General features: G+C 48.7%; 1 protein-coding gene across 3 annotated transcripts; it reads left to right on the top strand.

The window, feature by feature from the left end:
* The first annotated feature begins 5,803 nt into the window (after nucleotides 1-5,803).
* On the top strand, nucleotides 5,804-19,324 carry SPRY1 (sprouty RTK signaling antagonist 1). Of its 3 annotated transcripts, none has more exons than XM_037398342.1 (2): nucleotides 5,804-10,027; nucleotides 17,753-19,324. In XM_037398342.1, exon 2 carries the CDS (start codon nucleotides 17,808-17,810, stop codon nucleotides 18,768-18,770), a length of 963 nt encoding a protein of 320 aa, XP_037254239.1. In that variant the 5' UTR covers nucleotides 5,804-10,027; nucleotides 17,753-17,807; the 3' UTR covers nucleotides 18,771-19,324. The 3 variants fall into 3 exon arrangements, with proteins under 3 accessions (XP_037254239.1, XP_037254234.1, XP_037254247.1); XM_037398337.1 differs by lacking the exon at nucleotides 5,804-10,027 and adding an exon at nucleotides 13,571-13,718; XM_037398350.1 differs by lacking the exon at nucleotides 5,804-10,027 and adding an exon at nucleotides 15,949-16,568.
* The last annotated feature ends 852 nt before the right edge of the window (nucleotides 19,325-20,176 follow it).

The raw sequence follows: 20,176 nt of genomic DNA, 5'->3' as shown, positions 1-20,176 counted from the left end.
TGTCTGTTTTTCATCTTTCTGGTTAGTTCCATCCTCGTGTCTTGGGGGTGGCAGGAGATAAATACATCTATGTGCACGAAATATATCTAAGCTTATATTCCCACTGATGCGTTAAGCTCCTGAAAATTGTGCGGTACTTCCCAATCACGCATGATGTTAAAACTGTTCTTTACTGAGTAAAATCAAACAGCCATGTAGGACAAGTTTTCTTTCTCTGAAGCTGAGGCTGTTTTTAAATTAAAGTTGTGGTGTTTTGTTGGGTTTTTTTACCCAGACTACTTTCCCCTCATCTAGAAGCTGCCGTTCTGTAGGAAGGTTTTCAGGCTAGGAGGCAAGAAAGTTGAATTGCTATCCTAGTCGGCTCATCTTGTGTCACCTCTGGAGGTCATTTCTCCCCCATGAGATTTTCTTTCTCCCACTTTTGTCAAGTACTTTGAGATCTCCGATGAATGAATATAGAAGTTCTGTGCTAATTCTAAAGTTCCACTGTTAGATCAATTGAAGATCTCCCCTCATGACTTTGATAGTAGTGTGTGTGGAAGGAAAACGGTTGTTCTGACTTGCTAAGACCCTCCAGTTGTAACACCTTTGTCCTGCCTTATGTAAGGGCTGGAAACAAAATGCGTGCAATAACCTTGGGTTTTTAATCTCTGCAAAACATAATTAACTATTCAAAAGGGTGGTTGGAGGGTTGAGCTGGGAAGAATAAACTAGTAGCGTAATAACATCTATATTAAAAAAAAAAAAAAACACACACACAACCAAGCAACACGGATTTAACATGTTATATAATCTCTGGTAAACTCGCTCTGGGAAATCCTCCAAGAGCTAGTGTCAGTCTCCATTTTGTACAAGTCTGTACATAACCTTTATAAGAATTTGTATGAAGCTGGGTGGGGAAACAGTGAAAGAAAAAGTTAGAACAGAATGTAGCCTGACCAAAGTCTTTCTGTGATGGAGCATTCAAAGCAGGAATGGAGGGAGGTTTACTCCTGCGCAGGCCTTTCGACAAAGCCTTCCTAGTGCGATCGCATTTCCCTCTTGACATCAAGCAGCAGTCTGAAAGGCTTCTGGGTGTATTCGTCTTGTAAGTAATCACTGCTTTGAGATGTTATATTGAAAAATAGTCACACTTCTCTCAGCTGGACGCTGCCGTGCTATGGGAACAGTCTAGCGTGTGGCCCTGTCACCCACATAGATGGTGGCTGTCGGTTTGTGTTTGCTCTGTTGCTTACAGATAGAGCAATTAATTTGATGACTGCTAATAACATAGAGCACGAATCATACCACAGAGCTATTTCTTTTCCAGGAGCTCAGTCACTGCCTGTCTTATACGTAGACGGTATTCACTTACCTCTCCTCTGAGACTAACTTGGAGCCAAGTGGTTTGAAGCATGTTTAGATCCATGAAGGTGTTTAGATCCATGGGGGAAAGGTGCTGAAAACAAAGGAATTATTTTGTGAAACGTGGAAGAAGCTCATTTTTGTCAAAAGACAAGTCCGACTGTATCGATCTGCTCCTCCTGCTGAGCTTTTGTCATCTTTCGTTTGGTCCTCTCCACCCTCCCCTTTCTCTTCTGGCGTTACGCTGCTTCTTTCCCATTCCCTGCCAGAAAGGATTGTTCTCCTCTACACAGCTTAGCAGAGCAGCAAGCAGTGCTGAAAATATTGATGATGTGGAAGTGATTTGGGACACAGCATGTTTCATCAAATGTGCAATACAGTAACATTCCTAAGCTTTTACTGAGGCATCCTTTCCGGTGAAGTCAGCGGGATATCTGTGCGATAGAGAACTCGATGAGGAGATCGGGATTTGACTTTTCTGCTTTTCTTCATTTATGACCAGACCATTCTTCTGATAAAGATACAAAGTTCTCTTCAGGGAAAGTAAATTGTGAGAACGCGTATTGCAAGAAGTTATATTGCATTTGGTTTTGCAAACTAGGGCACGGTCCAGCTTGAGTGTGTGTTCGGTGTTGTCAGAATTGGCTCCTGCTAACAACTGCAAAGTACTTCATGAAGGCCTTGCTTTTGTTTTCCTCAGAAGTTTACTTTTGGTAACGATCTTTGTCAGGAAATCAGTCGGGAGCTAGAGAAAACAATGCCCTGGTGAGGTTGGCACTGAAAGGCCATAGAGTTTTCTCAGCTGCGGGTCTTGCCTTGTATCACGGCCTGCTTCAAGACCCAGAAGAGTGCCTCTGAGGTTTGAGCCGCACCAGCAGGCTTTAAACACCTCAATTGGCATCCAGCGATTTCACTTTTCAGTAAGGCTATGCAACTTATCTTTTATTATCAAGAATAAAAATGCATTGAACGTTAGTGAAGGGCACAGCACTGGCAACTCCAGGATCTTTTTTTTTTTTCCACAGAGCTTGAAAGAGCACTAGAAAATGCGGGCTGTCTTTCTGGAGCACTGCGTATGCAACCTTGGCAAGGATGAAGAGAATTTGCAGTGCTGGCTGAATTCTGCTGTTCGATGGCTTTGCTCTGGAGCCCGTTCTTCAGCCTGCCTTTAAAATACAATTTGATTGATGGTTTTGAAAATGTTGAAGTTTGTCTGCTCCTTCCTCACAGCATTGCGTTTTCACTTGAAAGCAAGTGATCTTTCACGACACAGAGAAAATATTTTTATATATGAGAAAACATTTTTTCAGGTTTTTCCTTTTAGTTCAAAACCCAAGTTTGTAATAAAGGCAATGACCAACTGTTTTCTGTCTACCTCTAATATCAATAGTTCCGCTAGTTTAGCTGTTCTGCCAGGAGCACAGCTGAAATAAACAGTGTTTCACATTTACTACATCTCTCACCTATAGCTTGCATCTTTATAGGTAAAACTAGTATACATATTGGTATCCGAGTACCTAACAGTACATGGAAAGGTGCACATAATTTAGAGAATACATACCTTCAGAAGTTCTCAACATCAGTTGACGGGGAACCTACGAATGCACTTGAGATTAAATGTGCTTTTATTGATATGTGTCTCTTCCCAAGCCTGATTTCCCAGTCTCACTCCAACGTGAAGCAATGGCTTTCAGGTGTTTCTTATTGGGTTTCCATAATCTATTTTGAGCATAGCTACTTTGATAAGGTAAGATTATCATATTCAGTGGTGAGTATGACGAGCTGGTTTTTCCCCATAAGCAAACTCATCTTTTGCATACTTCTTTGTATACTTAAAAAAGTCTCTGACATTTATAAATAACAATTTTTAACCTGATTGGTACAAAAGGTTATCGCCGATGCAGTAAGAGCTGGCAGGACACTCTAGTCAGATACTGTTATCAGCTCACTGGAACTAGGTAATAAGTTGTTTTTAAGAAGTGAATTTCACATCCACCTCCACTTCAAACATTTCCATGGTTTGTGGCTGTCTGTGGCCTTCTCAGTGTCTCCTCAGTAACGTGTCTACGTCATCTTTCTCTTCTAGTTGCTCACCGATGTGCCACCTTCCGCATGCCACATGGGTTTTCTCTCCACGTGACAGGTGACCTGTTTGGTTTTCGTGACATGGTTCTTCCTTTCTATCTCTCTTTCCTTTGGGGCAGGGGAGGATATCTCCTGGCATGATGAAAAGCCTGCGTGATGAAAACTAATTTGTTCCCTTCAATCAGAAATAATCTGGACTTTCTACTAGTTTGCAGTTAATGTGAGGATGAGATAGCTGAAAATTCAGCTCTTAGCTGTTTCAGTGGTGGACTCAACTTTTAATATTATTTTAAATATGAAATATTTCCTAGGTTTCAGTAAGAAACACTTGTAAAAGTTCTATTTTTGAGTGAGTTTAGGGTTTTTTTTTCAAAAGCTTCAACTTTTTGCATCTACCTTTCAGTAGAGTTATCTTTTATGTTCAATGCTGCCATGACCGGTGTGTATATATAAGGTGATACCAGTAACTTGTTCCGATTTAAATTGGTAATTCCTGTAGAATTGACTTGACATCTAGGTAGCATTTAGTAGTAGGGTGGCATGTTTCAGTAACTCCTAAGAATAAAAGACAAGGTTTTCAAGATCTGGCCAGGGAGGTTAGATGGATAAGAATTCTCCCTTCCTGCCTTAGAAAGAACTCTCTGAGCAACTTATTCTTCCTGTGTCTTTCTAAGAAGTGCTGAGCACTTTTACTTAAAGTAATTGGCATCCTGGAAAATTAAGTCTACAGCAGCTAATGAGTCTACAGGAGTGTTCGTAATTGACTCAATTTTTTTTTTTTTTATGTGGCAAGTTTAAAAAAGAACAGCAAATGGTTTTGAAAAGTAATTTTTGACACCAGTCCAGCTCCAAAAATGTTGTTTTCCATTTGCTTCCCATGTTTCACACTGTGTGATGAAATATGAGTGGCACTACTTCTGAGAGCCCTGACGTGCAACCTGTACCTTCAACGCAAACTCAGGATATAGTAGCAATATACTGAAAACAGTATCTTATCCGTGTAAGAATATCATAGGCTTCTGTTTAAATTTTCTGGAGGTGGGGCATTTGGAGAAGAATTAGCAACGTAGGCTTAGTTTGCTGTAAGAAGAGAGTGGTGTTTAGGTTCTAACAGATTGATGTTTAAGTTTTGATAATTACCCTCTACAGAGCTGAAACCCAGTCTGGCGATGACAGCTATTTCACTTTCTTTAAGAGGTACGGCCATAAATAACAACGGAACAGTTAACCTCAATATCTGCTGAGGCTGAAGAAGACGTTTTTTGAATACTCTGAGGTCTCTGCCTAGCCTTCCATGCATAGAGGACTATGGAACTGTTGTTCCCACTAGGGAACTGTTGTCAGGGTTTTTTTTCTTTATGTAATAAAAAGGATGGGAAATTACTGCAAACGCTGAGTTCAGTCAGGCAATGGTGTCTGCACTTCTAAGCTAACATAAAAAGCAGTGGAAACATGCACAGTAAGAATGCGGGAAGAGGCATTGCGTTTTGCATTTTTCAACGGGGCACAGCTGGCATTTCTGTCTTTATTCAGATGCTACTTTTAGGCTGGATTATACCACTGTAAATCTATGCAGACAGCTGTAAGCAACAGTACAGAACCTCCCTTGTGAATATGTCAGTATTACAGCAGTGGTCCAAGGAATGTCATCTTGCAGTAGTGTTACTGCAATGGTTTGGAAAGTTAGTGTGCTACTTTAGGGGGAAAATCCGTTTTCTGCATAATTTTCAAAACTACTGAACTTTGGTTTCCTGAACTTGGGAAGCAATAGATGCAAGATCCTAATTCGGCTTTGAGGTGCTTTAAACAGGGTGTATTTCGGTAGTGGATGTGGCCTTTATACATCGAAATTCTTCGGCTTCTCAAGAATAGCATGTTTAATGAATTGCAGAAGGAAACAAGTATCATGGTAGTGGTTTCAAAATAGGGAGTTATTGAGGGAATCTGAAAGAGGGACCACACACACCCCCAACACACACACACAAACACAAACACGCAATTTTTGGTGGCATGTGCTGTGTGTCTGTACATGTTCTGGGTGAGAGGTGACATAAGCTTTCCTTTCAGCTTGTGTCAAGTTAGGGCAGCACAGTTCCTGCCTCTTCTGCGGCCCGTCTCCCACCCTGGTGGAAATGAGAGGGGTTTTCAGCAGCAGCATGACAGTACCTGCATTGCCGTGTGTGTGTTACGTTCTTTATTGTCAAGGGTTTATCCCAGCCTTTTGGTGAAAGAAATCTCACTTTTTAACTCAAAAGCTCTTGAGGGATAGTACTTTTTAATTATATATATATATATATATATAAAAATATATATATAAATAAATACTTGGGTATATTAGATAGATAATTAGAACAAAGAGCAAACACACAAACTATCTCCAAAATACAGACGTCTCCTGACTTTTTCAGTCCCAAAGGAAACCACGATTAACTTTGATTTCCCTAGGAACATAATCTGGTCCTTGACACTGAATGTTCCTTGACAGGCAGTTGTTATTATAGAGTAAAATTTCAAGGTGTGACTGGCAAGCTCTTCTAGAGTACAACAAATCACATCACACATGCAAGGGATATCTTGGCACTTAATACCTGAATTGCCAATTGCAAAACAGAATCTTTTGGAGATGTAAGACCCAGAAAATGGGGAAAAGAAAAAAAAAACAAACCCAAACCGATCAACAGGAAAATTCTTCTCATTCTCTTATTGGGATGCAGCAAACTACCAGCGATGTTGCTGTACTCTTGTAGAGTTGCAGTAAGAAAACTTTTCAATATCTTTTCAATGTCTTTTCAGCTGTAAAAGAGTAAAAGAAATGTGTGGGGTTGGTTGGTTGTTTTTTTCCCATGAGAAGTCAAAATACATAAATACTATGTGTTGAAGTGGATGATGCTACAGCCAGACATACACGCAGCTCTGCCACAGAGACGTCCTGTGGCGTGGTCATCTTTCTGTAGCCAATTTCTGGTCCAAAAGCAATGACAACACCCTAGCTGTCTGAGAACTGGCTCTCTAGATACACGCTTTCGTAGCCTTATATAATTGGGTGTCATACACCTGTATTAAGGTTCTGGGGAAGAAGTTTCTGTGAAAAAAAATCATTGCTTGGTGCAAACTTCTTTTCAAGGATCCATGGAAAAACCTCCTGCCTGTTTGCATTCCCGGGAATTGAAGGCTGTCTGTTAAAATCTCATTGAAATGCCTTTCGATCGGTAAAGCAGAACCAGGAACGTGACCTAGACGTTAAGTTACTGCTTCTCTACAGAAGCTGTTACAGCTGTGGGGGGAACCTAAACTTAGTTGTTGACACATTGTTCTTGAGAAAACGACAAAAGAGATTGTGTTCATTAGGCCAACTTCATCATTCTTGCTAAAAGCAGTCTCAAGTTTCCATGTGTATTTTTAAATCAAATTAGAAACGCTGCTCCTGAGACCTCCTTCAGCTGACAGAGATGGATTGCACAACCTGATAAATATAAGGCATTCCTAGAGATGTGCTAACCCAAGTCACCACAAGTGGTTAGGTAATAAAAACATACACAGAGCCATGTATTTAAATTAGCAGAGAGCTTTACTTCTTCTTCTGATAGTGGAGTCCACATGTGGGGAGTGGCCACTTCTCAAACAGAAAAGGGAAAGGTTTGTTCCTCGGTTGGTTTTGAAGCTAAATGCCATTATTCAGTCATGGTGGGTTTCCTCTGGCTAGGTTTTTTATCAGCTGTAATTAAAACAGCCACCTCCTTTCACTCAGCTATCAGCACATACTTAACACAGCTAAATCTACAGCACTTAATCCCACCAGGAGAATCTTTGTAGCTCTACCCGTGTGTTACCTGACTCAGCTGTAGAAGAAAGCAAGAGAAATTGAAAAACAAGCTTACTGGCATTAAAAAAAAACAACCAAAAAAACCCCAAACCAAAACCAAAAACCAACCCAAAACCCCACGTACAGTTGCAGAAATTAAATGACCCAGGTTTCCTCCACCCACCGAATCAGTATAGTTTTCACATTAATGTTGTTGTTTTCTTATTTCAATTGCATGCTAGAAACGCAGCAGGATACAGCTGGGGAGACTGGGATTTGATGCCATAATCCAGGAATGTGGCACTTTTCAAAAATATAATTAATGTTGGAATGAGCTGTCTTGAAGGAGAGAAGTGAGAACTGCTCCACGAGCGTGTTCTTGCTCCGTGTCCCCTGCCACCGTAACGGGCTTTTCTGTCCAGGGCTCGAACACGTGGCTTCCTTCTGGGGAGTGGGGGTTTGCTCAGCCCTTTCATCTCGTGTGTGGATGAAATTTTCACCCAGTAACATCTTAATAGAAAAAGTTGAGCATTCAGTCAGATACCAGGCCTTCAAATAAGCGGTAGGTCGATGGAGACACCCAAACAATTACTCTTTAACAGACTAACATTTTTATAACGTGGCTTTGCAGCGATTAGGGTTTTTGCAGTCTCTGACAGCAAAAGAACTGATAGCAGAGTCAGGACTGAGACATTTTGAAACATGCACGATCCAAAATGACAAGAAAGAAAGAAAGAAAGAAAGACAGAAGGGCTTTTAACGCTTAGCCCGTTTCTAAGTTTCATAGACCCTTGTTTCCTTCTCCTTGGGAATGTTAAAACTATGAGATATATACATTTGTGATGATGTAGTTCAAGTCAGGAGTACTCTCCTATTGGTGAAAACTGAAATAGAACAGAGCTTATTCTAATTTCCATGCAAGGAATCATGTCTCAGTGGATAGTAAAAGGCAGTTTGCTTAGTGCTAAGACACGGAACAATGAGTTGCATATAATGTAAATTACAAGACATGAACGATACAAGTAAGTTATTATCTGTATTAAGCAATAATGAAAATTTTCCTTTCTCACTAAGTTTTTTTATACAGGCAGATGAAGTAATATTAGCTAATTTGCTGAAAGAGTTAAAAATTATATACAAAGTAATGAAGACATCATCAGTACCCTAGTCGAGTATGTTGTGTAAGCGTAGGCAATCAGTACAGCAGCTAAATGTGAAGTCTACAGAGACAGTTCTCCAAGGAAGAAATAAACTTCATCAAAAAACGTAACTGTGGATATCCGAAGGAGAAATGTAAATGTGCCGGTTGGCTGTATGGTGAGTGAGTAGCGAAAAATGAAGAGACGTGCTGTGGCCTGCACTTGGGAGAGTGAAGGGGGTTTTGCCTCTTGTTAGGTGCCTTTACCGACGTGTACTCTTTCCTGCAGATTTTCTTTAGTGCTATTTGTCTTCAGTTAAGTTTTTGACAGCAAAAACAAGATAGCATAGATCCCCTACCCTTTGGAAAGGCCAAAAATTCATATAGATTCTACCTAAGTTTCAGCCCCTGCGGTGTTTCTCGCTAGTCTCCATTTACCAAACTGACCTGTCAGTGGTTCAGAAAGAGCTAGTGTGTATTGCTGACCTTTATCAGCTGTAACTAAAACAGCCAGCTCCTCTGCTGTTTTAAACCACCGAGCCCTGCCTCTCCAGCTGCTCACCACGCCTGGGAGGAGTACCCAAGGAAAACCTTGGTTTCTCTGACATGGTGCAAGAGATGCGGAAGGGAAGCACATTCTCAGACTTTCACCTTAATTTACAAACCTTTGCATTCTCTCTCTTTTTAATTTGTGCTTAATTTGGGCGTGGACCAAACCCCTAGCTCTGCAGCGTTTCCCCTGTACTTTGATTCAACATTCAAATGCTCATGAAGCAGGTTCACGTCGAGGTTCGTCCCTTTGTTCTCAGAGGTTTGCCTGGCTGCTGCCTTTTGCTGTCTTTTCTGCCTCTAAGAAAAACTGATGTTATCTTCTAAAGAGAAAACCGAAGACTCTTTGCAGCTGAGGATTTCCTGTGTGCCTATCCCCAGCCTGTGCAGTGACGGCGAGGAGTGGCTGTACGTGGCTGCACTTCTTCGGAGAGCTTGAAGAACAGTCCTTGCACAGAAGCTGAAGAAATCCCCAGCTGCTGGTGCCTTTGATATCAGATAAAGGTCAACCTGTCTCGGAGAAAGCGTGATCGGAAATGCCTCACACCATCCTTCACTTTCTCTTCCTTACCCTGAGATGATTCACCGTACCTTTTGGGGTATGCCTTCACCACCGCACCTACGGTTTTCACTTCAGCTCTTCCGAATAGCTTTGCTGCATCTCATGCCCCAGCCAGCTTAAGCCAGGACCGCCGAGATTTTCAATGAGATGATAAGAAACTATCCACAATGCTTATTATTACAGTAATATTTAATAGCTTTGTTATTGTTGTTGTTGTTGATTGATTTTGCTGTTTGGTGGTGGGGGGGGGTTGATATATATATAGGCCTACTAGTATAAGTGTTAAAAATTGAGTTACGCCGGTCTTATCCCAACAGGCACATCTTGTTTCCTTGCACTGAGAGTTGCTGAGGCCCCCCGAGCACGCTGTGGGTCCTGAGCCTCCAGATGCTGACACCCACAAAGTTCCGCCTGGCACAACGTCAAAGCTGCTGATGCCAACGCTTTTGGGAGCTGCAGGCTCCAGTTGTTTCTCCCAACACCCCCCTCTGCGAGGTTACCGCTGCACGGCTCGGCGCGGGAAGTACATGACTTACACTTTCTATAGGTAAGACTGGCTCAACAATTTCATGTAGAATTGTGTTAAGAATTCTGACGTGTGGTTTCTTTCAACTGCTTTTGAATTCCTCTATAGCTTCAGAAATGTTGTTACAGCTGTGAAGATTGTTTATTAACTGACAAATAACTTGCGTAAAGGTAAACACTTTCTCTGCTGAGTTTCCTCAAAACCATATTGGCTCTAGATAGTTATCACCGCAGAAGATGAGTGATGGGAACAGTAAATATCAAATACTTCAAGTACAGGTTGTTTGTCACCTCTTCTGTCTGAAATGATACTGTGCTGATAGATAGTTCTTGCTTTTCACAGACTGAGCCACCTCGCGTCGCTTAGAAGGAGGAGTGAAGTCCCAGTGTCTGGGACTGGGTACGTGTCCTCCCTCCCAGCCGGGATCTGTGCCTTAGCAGGGGCTGGGAGGTGCCGCTTCGGGGGGAACACAACAGTATTCCCAGGTGGGATGCAATGCGGGAGCACTCTTACACGTTACCGGTAGCGGGAGGATCACAGTTTATTCAGTTCATCTTCAGAAAGGTGTAGGTCACTACCTGTAAAGGTCAGTCAAGTGACCTAGAGATGAAACTTGCTTCTGGATGTGGATTAGGAAGGAAACCAAATAAAAAACTGATGATGGACCCTGCTTTTGTTCCATAAAACACGCCATTTGGCCCGCCAAAGCTTGCACGACGGAGAAGTAGCATACGACTGCAGAAGGTAGAGGTTATCCCCAGTACGTGATCCTCAAAGTGAAAGTGGAAACCATCATTCAGTCTCTCGAGCTGAAACTATCAGTTATCATTCAGTCTCTCGAGCCTAATTCTTGGAAGTTTTTCAGAAGGATTAACTTTGGGCACAGAGGGCTGGTCTCTCTTCACTTGTCAGTGGGGGAAGCAGGCACTTTTAGACGACAGTTTGGGGATGGAAAATAACTTGGTTGCATCGGATTCCTGTCTGTGTGTCAATCCTCAAATTAAGGCTGTGCCAGGATGTAGTCATAAGGTGTGTCAATCGTCTTCCAAGTTGCCAATTTATTCTCCAGAATTTTAGCTCTCCCTTTTCGAACAAAAGCTTGTCGCGGCTGTAATTTCCAAGAAAAATCTAATGAGCTGACTGTTTGCTGGCGTCCGTGGAGAGCCTTCTGATGCAGCTGTAAGGTTTTCCCTTGTTTCAGTGAAGTGTTGATTCGGGTGCCAAGTGATAGTAAGCTGCTGCCAGCATTCTTGGTCAGTTTACTGACCCATTTAAGCCCAGTATTATATTTCTAAAATCAAACTCTTACGCTTGGCATAGGGGTTTTTTTAAGGTAGTACCGCCTTTAGAGATGGGGAAGGAGAGGTGTCGTAAGCGATGTTTTTACGGTAGTACCGTAGGAAAATTACATAGGGACATCTGCGGGAAGACGGTCAGTCGCTCAATGTGAGCGTTGGCCGCCGCAGAGCAGAGCTGAGCGGCTCGGTGACCACTTTCACCTGCGGCAACTCACCTACTGTTGCCCCCGACGCTCCCCCGGCCGGTGCTGCTGCAGGGATTGCTGTACGCTGCACGCCTGCGTAAATGCTGTGCCTGTTGGCTTGTCTTTATTCCAAACACGGTTGTTGGGGGAAAGACATCTAAAACACAGCGGGAGAAAGCAGATTTGCTCCGCTAAGCGCCAACCTGCTGGAGTGACAGCTGTTGGTTTTCTTCATCATTTTTGTTCTTCAGTGGGAATTGTTGTTCATTTGAACCGTGCTAGGTTCCAAAGTTTTCGGATGGATTTTACTGAGAACGGTTTTGTGCTCCTAGTGTGTCGGAGAAGGCTTGTGGTGAGCAATCACATTTTCCAAATCCATTAGCAATATTAGTGCAGAATTGGGGTGTTTTTATGACCATGCTGAAGATTTGTATGCTGCGGTCTGTCACTTGAGCCTCTGTAATTGGAAGAAAGTATTTATAGTTTGTCTGTATCAGCAGTCTGTTAATTAGAAACTTAGAAGTTTGTGATATTCAGTATATAACCTTTCATGCATAAAGATTTTACTTTGTAGAGAAATACACGGTTGAAGTAAAGTTTTTGTGTACTGACAGAAATTTTAAAAATAATGCAGTTTGGGTATTTTCTTTCCAAGCTTAGCGAAGTTTAATGGAAAAAAAAAATAAAATTGTACTACACCCATGAGCATGATCTGGGTGGGCAGCCTGTGTCACAGAACACTCTTGTACTGGAATGTTCTTGTTTGTAGGGATTATTTGCTTTTGGATGAATGTTCCTGCTAAGCAGCTCCATGTATTCTTAATATGGTTTGGGTTTGTTGGGGTTTTTTTTCCTTATTTGGGGCAAAACGTGGGAGAACATGTATTTTTTTGTGAAAGAGATTGTAAAAAGCCAGTTTCAGATAAACTTGGGGCTACGGCGATGTTTAGCCAAGCACTGGAAGTCCCAGCTGTTCCAACTCATTGCATGTTGTTATGAAATAATTCTCAGAATTTCGCTTTCTTTTTATATCATTTCCCTGCCTTCTGTTAGTTGCCTTTTAAAACATTTTAGTCACTAAAAAAACCCCAAACGACAAAACCAACAAAACCCAAAGGACCAAACCAACCGCACATCCAAGAGAGCGTGTGGCCGTAAAAGCACTGGTTTTGCAGGCGTCGCTGTGATCCCTTCAGCACCACGGCGGAAGGCAGCGGTGCTGCGCGGGCGGCCGGAGCGTGCGGGCCGGCGCTGCGGGGCGCGCAGCCGGGCGCGGCCACCGACCTTCCCGGTGCGGCCACCGACCTCCCGGTGCCGCGGCGCCGGCTGCGGGGCTGCGGGAGGGGCCGTGTCGCACCTAACGGGCGCATTACGAGGGTGAACGCTTTGCGAAGCCCGCAGCTACCCCGGTAACGGGCCGAGCGCGGCAGGACGCGTTGGTGGGTGTGTGAGCGGCCGTCCCGTCCCACCCGCTGCGCGCTGCTTGCAGGGCGCTGACGCTAAAAGCCACGCAGCGCTCCGGCGGGGCAGCGCGGCGGGGCCCAGCCCGCAGCCTGCCGGTGCCCGGGACGGGCCGCGCTCCGCCTCAGCGCCAGCCCCGGCGCGGCCGTCGGTGCAGGCGGGCACCGGGCGGTCTGCGCCGGTGCGGAGACCCCCGCCGGGCCGCGGCACCTGCGCCGGGCTGGGGCAGTGCCCCCCCCCCCCCGCACCCCCCGGTGCAGTCCCCCGGCGGCGCCCGCTCTGCCGCGCTCCCCCTGCCGGCCGGCCGCGGCGGGGGCGGCACCGGGGCCGGCGGGGCGCAGCGACGCGGGGCCGGGCGCCGCCACCCGGGACGCGGCAGCGGCGGGGGGGGAGGGGGCCGGGCTCGCCCGCGCACGCAGGCGCCCCGCCGCCGGCTGCCCCGGGGGGGCGGGGGGGCGTCCCGCGGCGGCCGCGCGGCGCCGGCGGCCGTGACCCGTGCGGGAGCGGCTCCCGGGAGGGCGGGGAAGTCCACTCCGGGATTTCGGGGGCGCCGCGCAGTGACACATTGACATCACGGGGGCGCGGCCGGGCGGCGGGCGGGGGCTGCGCGCTGAAAGGCGGCGGGGCGCGGCCGGAGTCACTCCGGAACGGCGGCGGGACAGCGCGGAGCGGGCGGCGGGACGGCGCGGCTGCCTACACTGCCCGGGCTGGACTCCGCGCCGGGGCCGCCAATGTGCCTCGGGGAGCAGGCGTGCACCTCGGCCTCAGGTAAGCCCGGGCCGTGCGCGCCGCGCCCCCCCGGGCCCCGGCCCCGCCGGATCAGGTGCGGGCGGGCGGCGAGGGGGCTCCTGCAGCCGGCGGGGAGGGCCGAGGGCTTCGGGGCGGCCGCGCTGCGAGCTGGGGCCCCGCTCCGCCGCCGCCGCCGTGCGGGAGGTGCGGGCGAGGGGCGACCTGCCCGCGCTGCTCCCTCGCCCCTCCGCACCGCACGCCGGGCGGCCGGCGGGCTCTGCGGGGCAGCGGTGCTCGGCCGCGGGCGGGCGGCGGCGGCAGCGCCGGGGCTCCGGGCTGACCGAGCGAGCAGCGCTGAGCCTGTCGCGGTTTGCTGGGAATTGGGGAAACTTCCAGCTGGGTAACCGCTTGCCCTGCCGAACGCGGGGGTCTCCCTTGCGCGCCGGAGCCTTGCCTGAGCCTCTCGAGATGCCGAGGAGGCTCCGGGGACTTTCCGTGCCAGACTCCTGTGCCCAGGGCTGCTGTGCGGTGCCGTGTTCTGCCTGACGTGCTGACCGTGCTCCCAGCCTGTCAATCAGCCTCCAACAGCAACAGCAAGCACATGGCACTGTGCAGAGAGCTCGCAGGGCCATCGCGCTCTGCCTCCAGCTTCGTTTGCAACTTGCCGAGGTGTGCAAGTGCCTCCTCGTGACTTTCCAAAAAAAAAAAAAAAAAAAGAGGAAAAAAAAAATATCTCGCACTTGGGGTTGTGGTTACACTCGGCCAGAATGGACTTGGCGGCAAGGACCATGCGGTGAAGCCGCCGAGCACCGGACACTGGACCGCTGCTGGGCAGTCGCGCCCCCCCTCCCCCCCCCCCCTTCCCCCCGGCTTAGGGGGATCGCCCGGTTCTGCTCCCGTCGGGAAAGGGAAGGAACAGCCGGGCAGGAGCCTCGCCTTCCCCGCGCTTACTTGGAGACCTGCAGCGCTCCCGCTCCCCGGTGCCCGCCGCAGCCCTGCGCGCACCGAGCGGACCGGACCGCTCGCGGAACGGGCTCGGTTTAGGTCCCCGTCGGCGCCAGAGCGGCGCGGAGGGGTCCGGCCCCTCGGAGGAGCGAGCCCGGGGAAAGGCGGCCCGCCGAGTGCTGACCCCCGGGAGAGGCGGCGGGCTGCGGGTCTGGATTTCCCCCTGTCCCCCCCCTCGCCGAGCGGGACGTGGGAGAGCTGCGGGGGCTTTGCGGAGCCGAGGACCGCAGCCCGCCGCCTTCCCCGCCCCGCGGGGCTGGGAGGGCGAGGAGCTGGGGCTGCGGGCCCGCCGGGTGGGTTTCCCATTGCTAGTGTCCCCTTGGAAATAAGTAAGTTGGGGGGGTGGAGGGGGGGCTTCGTGGTGCCGCGGCACCGGCGCGGCCCTCGGGCTGGCACGGCCGCGGCCGCAGCGGCGAGCAGGTGCCGCGGGGCGCAGAGGCGCGGCGCCCGCCTGGCGAGGGGCGGGCACGGCGGCCCCCTCGGCCCCGGCCCCCTCCGGAGAGACGAGCCAGCGGCGACCGGGCTTCCGCGCCTGGGTCCCGGGGGGCGGCGGTTGGCGGGGGCAGCGGGGCGGCCTGACGGACCCCGCGGCGGCCGCGGCCCGGTGAGCCCCCGGCGGGGGGTGCCGCGCTCGGGGCCGGCCCTTGCGGGCGGGGAGGGGCCGGCCGCGCACGGGCATCGCCCCAGAGCAGCCCCAGAACCCGCCGCCGCGTCGCGGGCGGCCCCGAGCCGGGGGGCGGCCTCAGGCGGAGGGGCTGGCGGGGGGCAGCCGGCGGCCCCCATCCGCGGCGGCGGGGAATCCCCGGCGCTGCAGCGGCCGGCCGGGCGCTGCCGCTTTAAATGCCGGGAAGTCCGCCCTCCTGAGGCAGCGCCGGCCTCGGCCTCTGCCCTCCCCCTGCCAACGGGGGAGATGTAAGGAGGAGGGGGGGGAAAGCCCTTGTTTTCATTCATAACTTTTTTTTCCTCCCCCCTCTCCCCTCCTCTTCCTTCCTCCCCGCCAGCGCCGTGCCCCGCTCCCGCTCGGGGCGCGGAGGGCGCCGCGCCGCCGCCCGCCCGGGGCTGCCGGTGGGACCGGGGGGGCTGGCTGTGCCGAGCGGCTGGGGGGGGGTCGGTGTGGGAGCGGGAGCGGTGACACCCTGGCGGTGGGGGCACTGCTGTGCCCGCCCTGGGTGCAGAGCCGTGGGGTCTCGCCGCCTCGGCTGTACGTCGGTTTATTTTGGGGGGGGGGGGGGGGGGGGGAAGCGTTTGCGCCGGGGAGGGGGCGGTGGGTGCAGCTCTCCGGCCGGCCCGCAGCTGGCCCTGTCACTCTGCGGGCCGCGCTGGTGTTGCGCTTTCCCCCCAAAGATGGCACTGGATGTCTTTCGCATTTCCTCGGGATTTTACTTTCCGTGCCCCGGGGAGCCCAGCTCCGGCCGGCACAGCTGTAAATCTTCCCCTTCCCACGTCCGTTCACCCTTGCGCTGCTGCTGCGGATTCGTATTCGGCGCTGCGAGGAAGGCGGCTCGTTTTGTGGGTGGATTAAAGTGAACGCGTTGGGGATTTTTGTCTTCCTTCAGTCTGGCGACCCTGAAGCTCACACAGGTGACGTTCGATGTAAAATGAAATCTCCGGCCGCTGGAGGAGCGCACAGACTTTGTCTCCTGGCAGAAGCTGTCGCTCACCACTTCCTAGCGGTCAGAGCGACAGAGATGCCACCTCCCTGTTAGAAGGGACCTTCCCTGCTCCTGCCTGGCCCTCTGCCCCCCTGCCACTCCGCCGTGTCCTCTCCCGAGTGGGGAACAGCTCCGTGCCGGCCGTGCTCTGGGTGGCAAGACGGACTCTTTCTCATCAGTATTGAATGAGTTTTGGAACTGCTTGGTAGCACTTGCCCTTCTCCTCTTCCAGGTGAACATGCATGACATCGCGGGGGGGGGGGGGGGGGGCGGGGGGCACGGTGGAATGACAGAGGACTTCTCCCCAGCTGTCAGTAAAGGAAAATGGTTTTTCTCGGTTCTGTATATAAATGTGGCTTTCGAGTACTTATCTGAGTTTTTATATAGGTACAGAAGCGTCGCTGCGGTCTTCTCGGTCAGCGCTGCAGCCTTCACGTCGGTAGCTAGGCAGAATGAAACCCAATGAAAACGTTTTAACATTTATTTAAAAGATAAGGCTAGAAGATGATGTAGTTATTTGAGAAGCTTTTAATCTGTCTTGCGAAAATGGATCTGTTCTTTCTTTGTGTCTTGTGGTCGGTTGGTTTTTTTGAGCTTTATTTGTCATCTGCTCTTGATGTTCTTGCAAATCCTTAGGCACTTTTTATCTGACACCTAGTTCATCTTAGCCTTTTCTACCCCTTTTTCCTTTGCACCGGTCAGAAAATACTTGAAACCGGGCTCTTTTGCACCCTTGCTTTGATTTTATAAGGAGCATATTAGATCTGTATGCCGCGTTACTTTATTACAGAAAACGCCTTGGCTGCTTGACAGGACTTAGCTCGAGACTCTGCAATGCACGTATGTCACTTTAAAAAGGAAGCTTTCCAAATGCACTGGCAAGGAAATCTGTTGAGCTTTCTGATGCTGCAGATCAGACGGAAGAGTGAGAGTCACGCACGTTCTTTATTCTGCCATATAGAACATGAACTTGATGGTGTTCTTGCCTGTTTCCAACTTAGCTTTGGGGGCTTTCAGAATTGCTGTTGCTAGGTAGACAGATGTTGAATTTCGTAGCAACTGAGAAGCACTTTCCATGGCTTGGCAAGTAAGCGTACAGGTTAATACTGGAGGTTTTGAGTTTAATTTTTTTATATATTTTTTTTTTTTAAATGGCATTTGCATTCCTCATCTATGATGCTATACGCAGGCTCTCCCCGTTACTGGATTTTGGCCAGATCCTCAGCGTTGTTGTAATCCCCTGCTGAAAGAGATCAGTACCAGGTGGCTAGGGCAATTTGTGGTTTGCCATATAATTTCTGTTTTCAAAAAGTACCCCAATTTTTTATTCCTTTTCTTGCCCTTGATCCTGTGTACGTGTGTATATATGTACGCAGACAATGTTTATTTATACCTTCTGTCTCGTTATTATTTTAGGATTTCAGATGCATGCCAGGTTCCCACTGAATGCCAGAAGTAGAGATCACTACAGATGGAGCCCCAAAGTCAACATGGCAGCGGCGGTTCACTAGTGGTGATTCAGCAGCCCTCCCTGGACAGCCGGCAGCGGTTGGACTATGAAAGAGAGAGCCAGCCAACAACTATCTTGTCGCTGGACCAGATCAAGGCGATCAGGGGCAGCAACGAATACACCGAAGGTCCATCTGTGGTGAAAAAATCTGGTCCGCGGACAGCACCGAGGCAAGAGAAGCATGAGAGGACTCACGAAATTATACCAATTAATGTGAATAATAATTACGAACACAGACCCAGTCATGTGGGGCACGTGGCGCATCAGCATAACGCGCGGGCTCCCGTCTTGAGCAGGTCGACCAGCACGGGGAGCGCGGCTAGCTCTGGGAGCAACAGCAGTGCTTCCTCCGAGCAAGGACTGCTGGGGCGGTCGCCTCCATCCAGGCTGGGCTCGGGCCACAGATCCGACCGGACAATCCGGACGCAGCCCAAGCAGTCGTCTCTGATTGTCGATGATCTGAAGGGTCCTTTGAAAGAGGACTTGACGCAGCACAAGTTTATCTGCGAACAGTGTGGGAAGTGCAAGTGTGGCGAGTGCACGGCCCCGAGGGCCCTCCCCTCTTGCTTGGCCTGCAACCGGCAGTGCTTGTGCTCTGCGGAGAGCATGGTGGAGTACGGCACCTGCATGTGTTTGGTCAAAGGGATCTTCTACCACTGTTCTAACGACGATGAAGGGGACTCTTACGCGGATAATCCCTGCTCTTGTTCCCAGTCACACTGCTGTTCTAGGTACCTGTGCATGGGAGCGATGTCCTTGTTTCTGCCTTGCTTGCTCTGCTACCCTCCGGCGAAAGGATGCCTAAAACTCTGTCGAGGGTGTTACGATCGCATCAATCGTCCAGGTTGCCGATGCAAGAACTCCAACACGGTCTATTGTAAACTGGAGAGCTGCCCCTCGCGGGGTCAGGGCAAGCCCTCATGATTTTTGGAGGGAGGTTTACTTCTTCCAACTTCAGTTTTTCAGGTTGTAGCTGATGTGGGTTTTTCCCTTTCCTTTCTTTTTTTTGTTTTTGTTTTGTTTTGTTTCCCTTTCCCCAGTTTGGGGGAGAGGGGGCTGTTCTTTTGCTTTCCCTTCTGTCTCCCCAACTTAAAATACACAAGCTCTTTGCATCTTTGCTCTCCTCTTCCTATTGACTTGGCTGAATGTGGAGTGTTTTCCATAGCCGTTGCTGCTCTTTGGTAAGTGTGGACCTGGTATCTGCATCTGCCGCTCACTTTGGCAGGGTCTTTTGAGTTTGTAACTGAACCACTCCTGAAAGAGACAGTGAGGGCTCACTGGACTCTTGAAGCTTCTTGCTCTGTGAATACCTTCCCAAAGATGTTTTTCATTCTTGGCATTTATATGTTTGGGTTTTTTCCTTAACTCCCCTGGGTTCCAAGGAGGAGTAACTTTCATGAGTGAGCTGGATTGTGAAATAACTTTTTGTGTGTGTTCTTTTGGAGAGGGATGTAAAATAAAGGCTTTACCAAATGAAAGGCCTGACTCTTCTATAAGCAGCCTGCTTTCCCCCCCCCCCCCCTCCCCCCTCTCTTTTTCTTTGTCTATACTTTTGGAACATTCTCAGTCCTGAGAATTACTCTGCCTCCCTTTTTTTAAGTTTTCGATGTAACTTCAGTTTTTGCTACACTATGTAGATCTTCACATTGGAGACATTATGGCTGCAGCGTACTCATTTATTTCTTTTGCTGTCAAGTCTTTGAAGGATATTGCTCACTCCACCCTCTTACTCCTGTTTTTGTAGTCTTACCAGTATCAGTTGATATTAAAATTGGTGGTGTTCATGTATCCAAACAGCCTTCAGGTGTCATTGAGTCACCTAAATGCTCTTGAATCCTTTGAGTTTCTTGTGATCCTTTGCTTCAGTGAATTTAGCTCTGCTCTGTACTTCATAATTTTATTCTGTCCCTGTTTTATTGCCTTAGCCACAAATTGTGGTCCTTTTTTGTATATTTTATGTATAAAACACAAAGTTGAATCCCAACTATTTTTAAGACAAAAGTCTGTTAAAACTTTTTTTTATTGTAAAGAATATTTATTATGTGAATCTCTATTATTTTATGATATTTATTACAAAAGACTTTGAAAAATGTACTCATGTCTGAATATAACAAAATATCAATACTTAATGAAATAAGGATGACACGAAGAAAGTACATATGTTAACTATAATGCAGAAAATATATTAATTAATGAAAATGGCTCTTGAGTTCTTTTGTTATAATGACAGGGTGTGAGCTGCATATGTGTATTACAGGGTTGTTGGGTTTTCTCCTCTTTGTGGTCTGTCAGGTAGCAAACAACTCCCTATTGATACTTCAAAACCACTA

This window comes from Falco rusticolus, chromosome 1, assembly GCF_015220075.1.
Source record: "Falco rusticolus isolate bFalRus1 chromosome 1, bFalRus1.pri, whole genome shotgun sequence".
In the NCBI taxonomy this organism is placed as follows: Eukaryota; Metazoa; Chordata; class Aves; order Falconiformes; family Falconidae; genus Falco; species Falco rusticolus.
The sequence above is the reverse complement of the archived record's forward strand: the minus strand, read 5'-3'. Positions and strand labels throughout refer to the sequence as shown.

What these genes read in the sequence shown, in the direction of transcription:
- SPRY1 (XM_037398342.1), top strand. Translation starts at nt 17,808, where the DNA reads ATGGAGCCCCAAAGTCAACATGGCAGCGGCGGTTCACTAGTGGTGATT.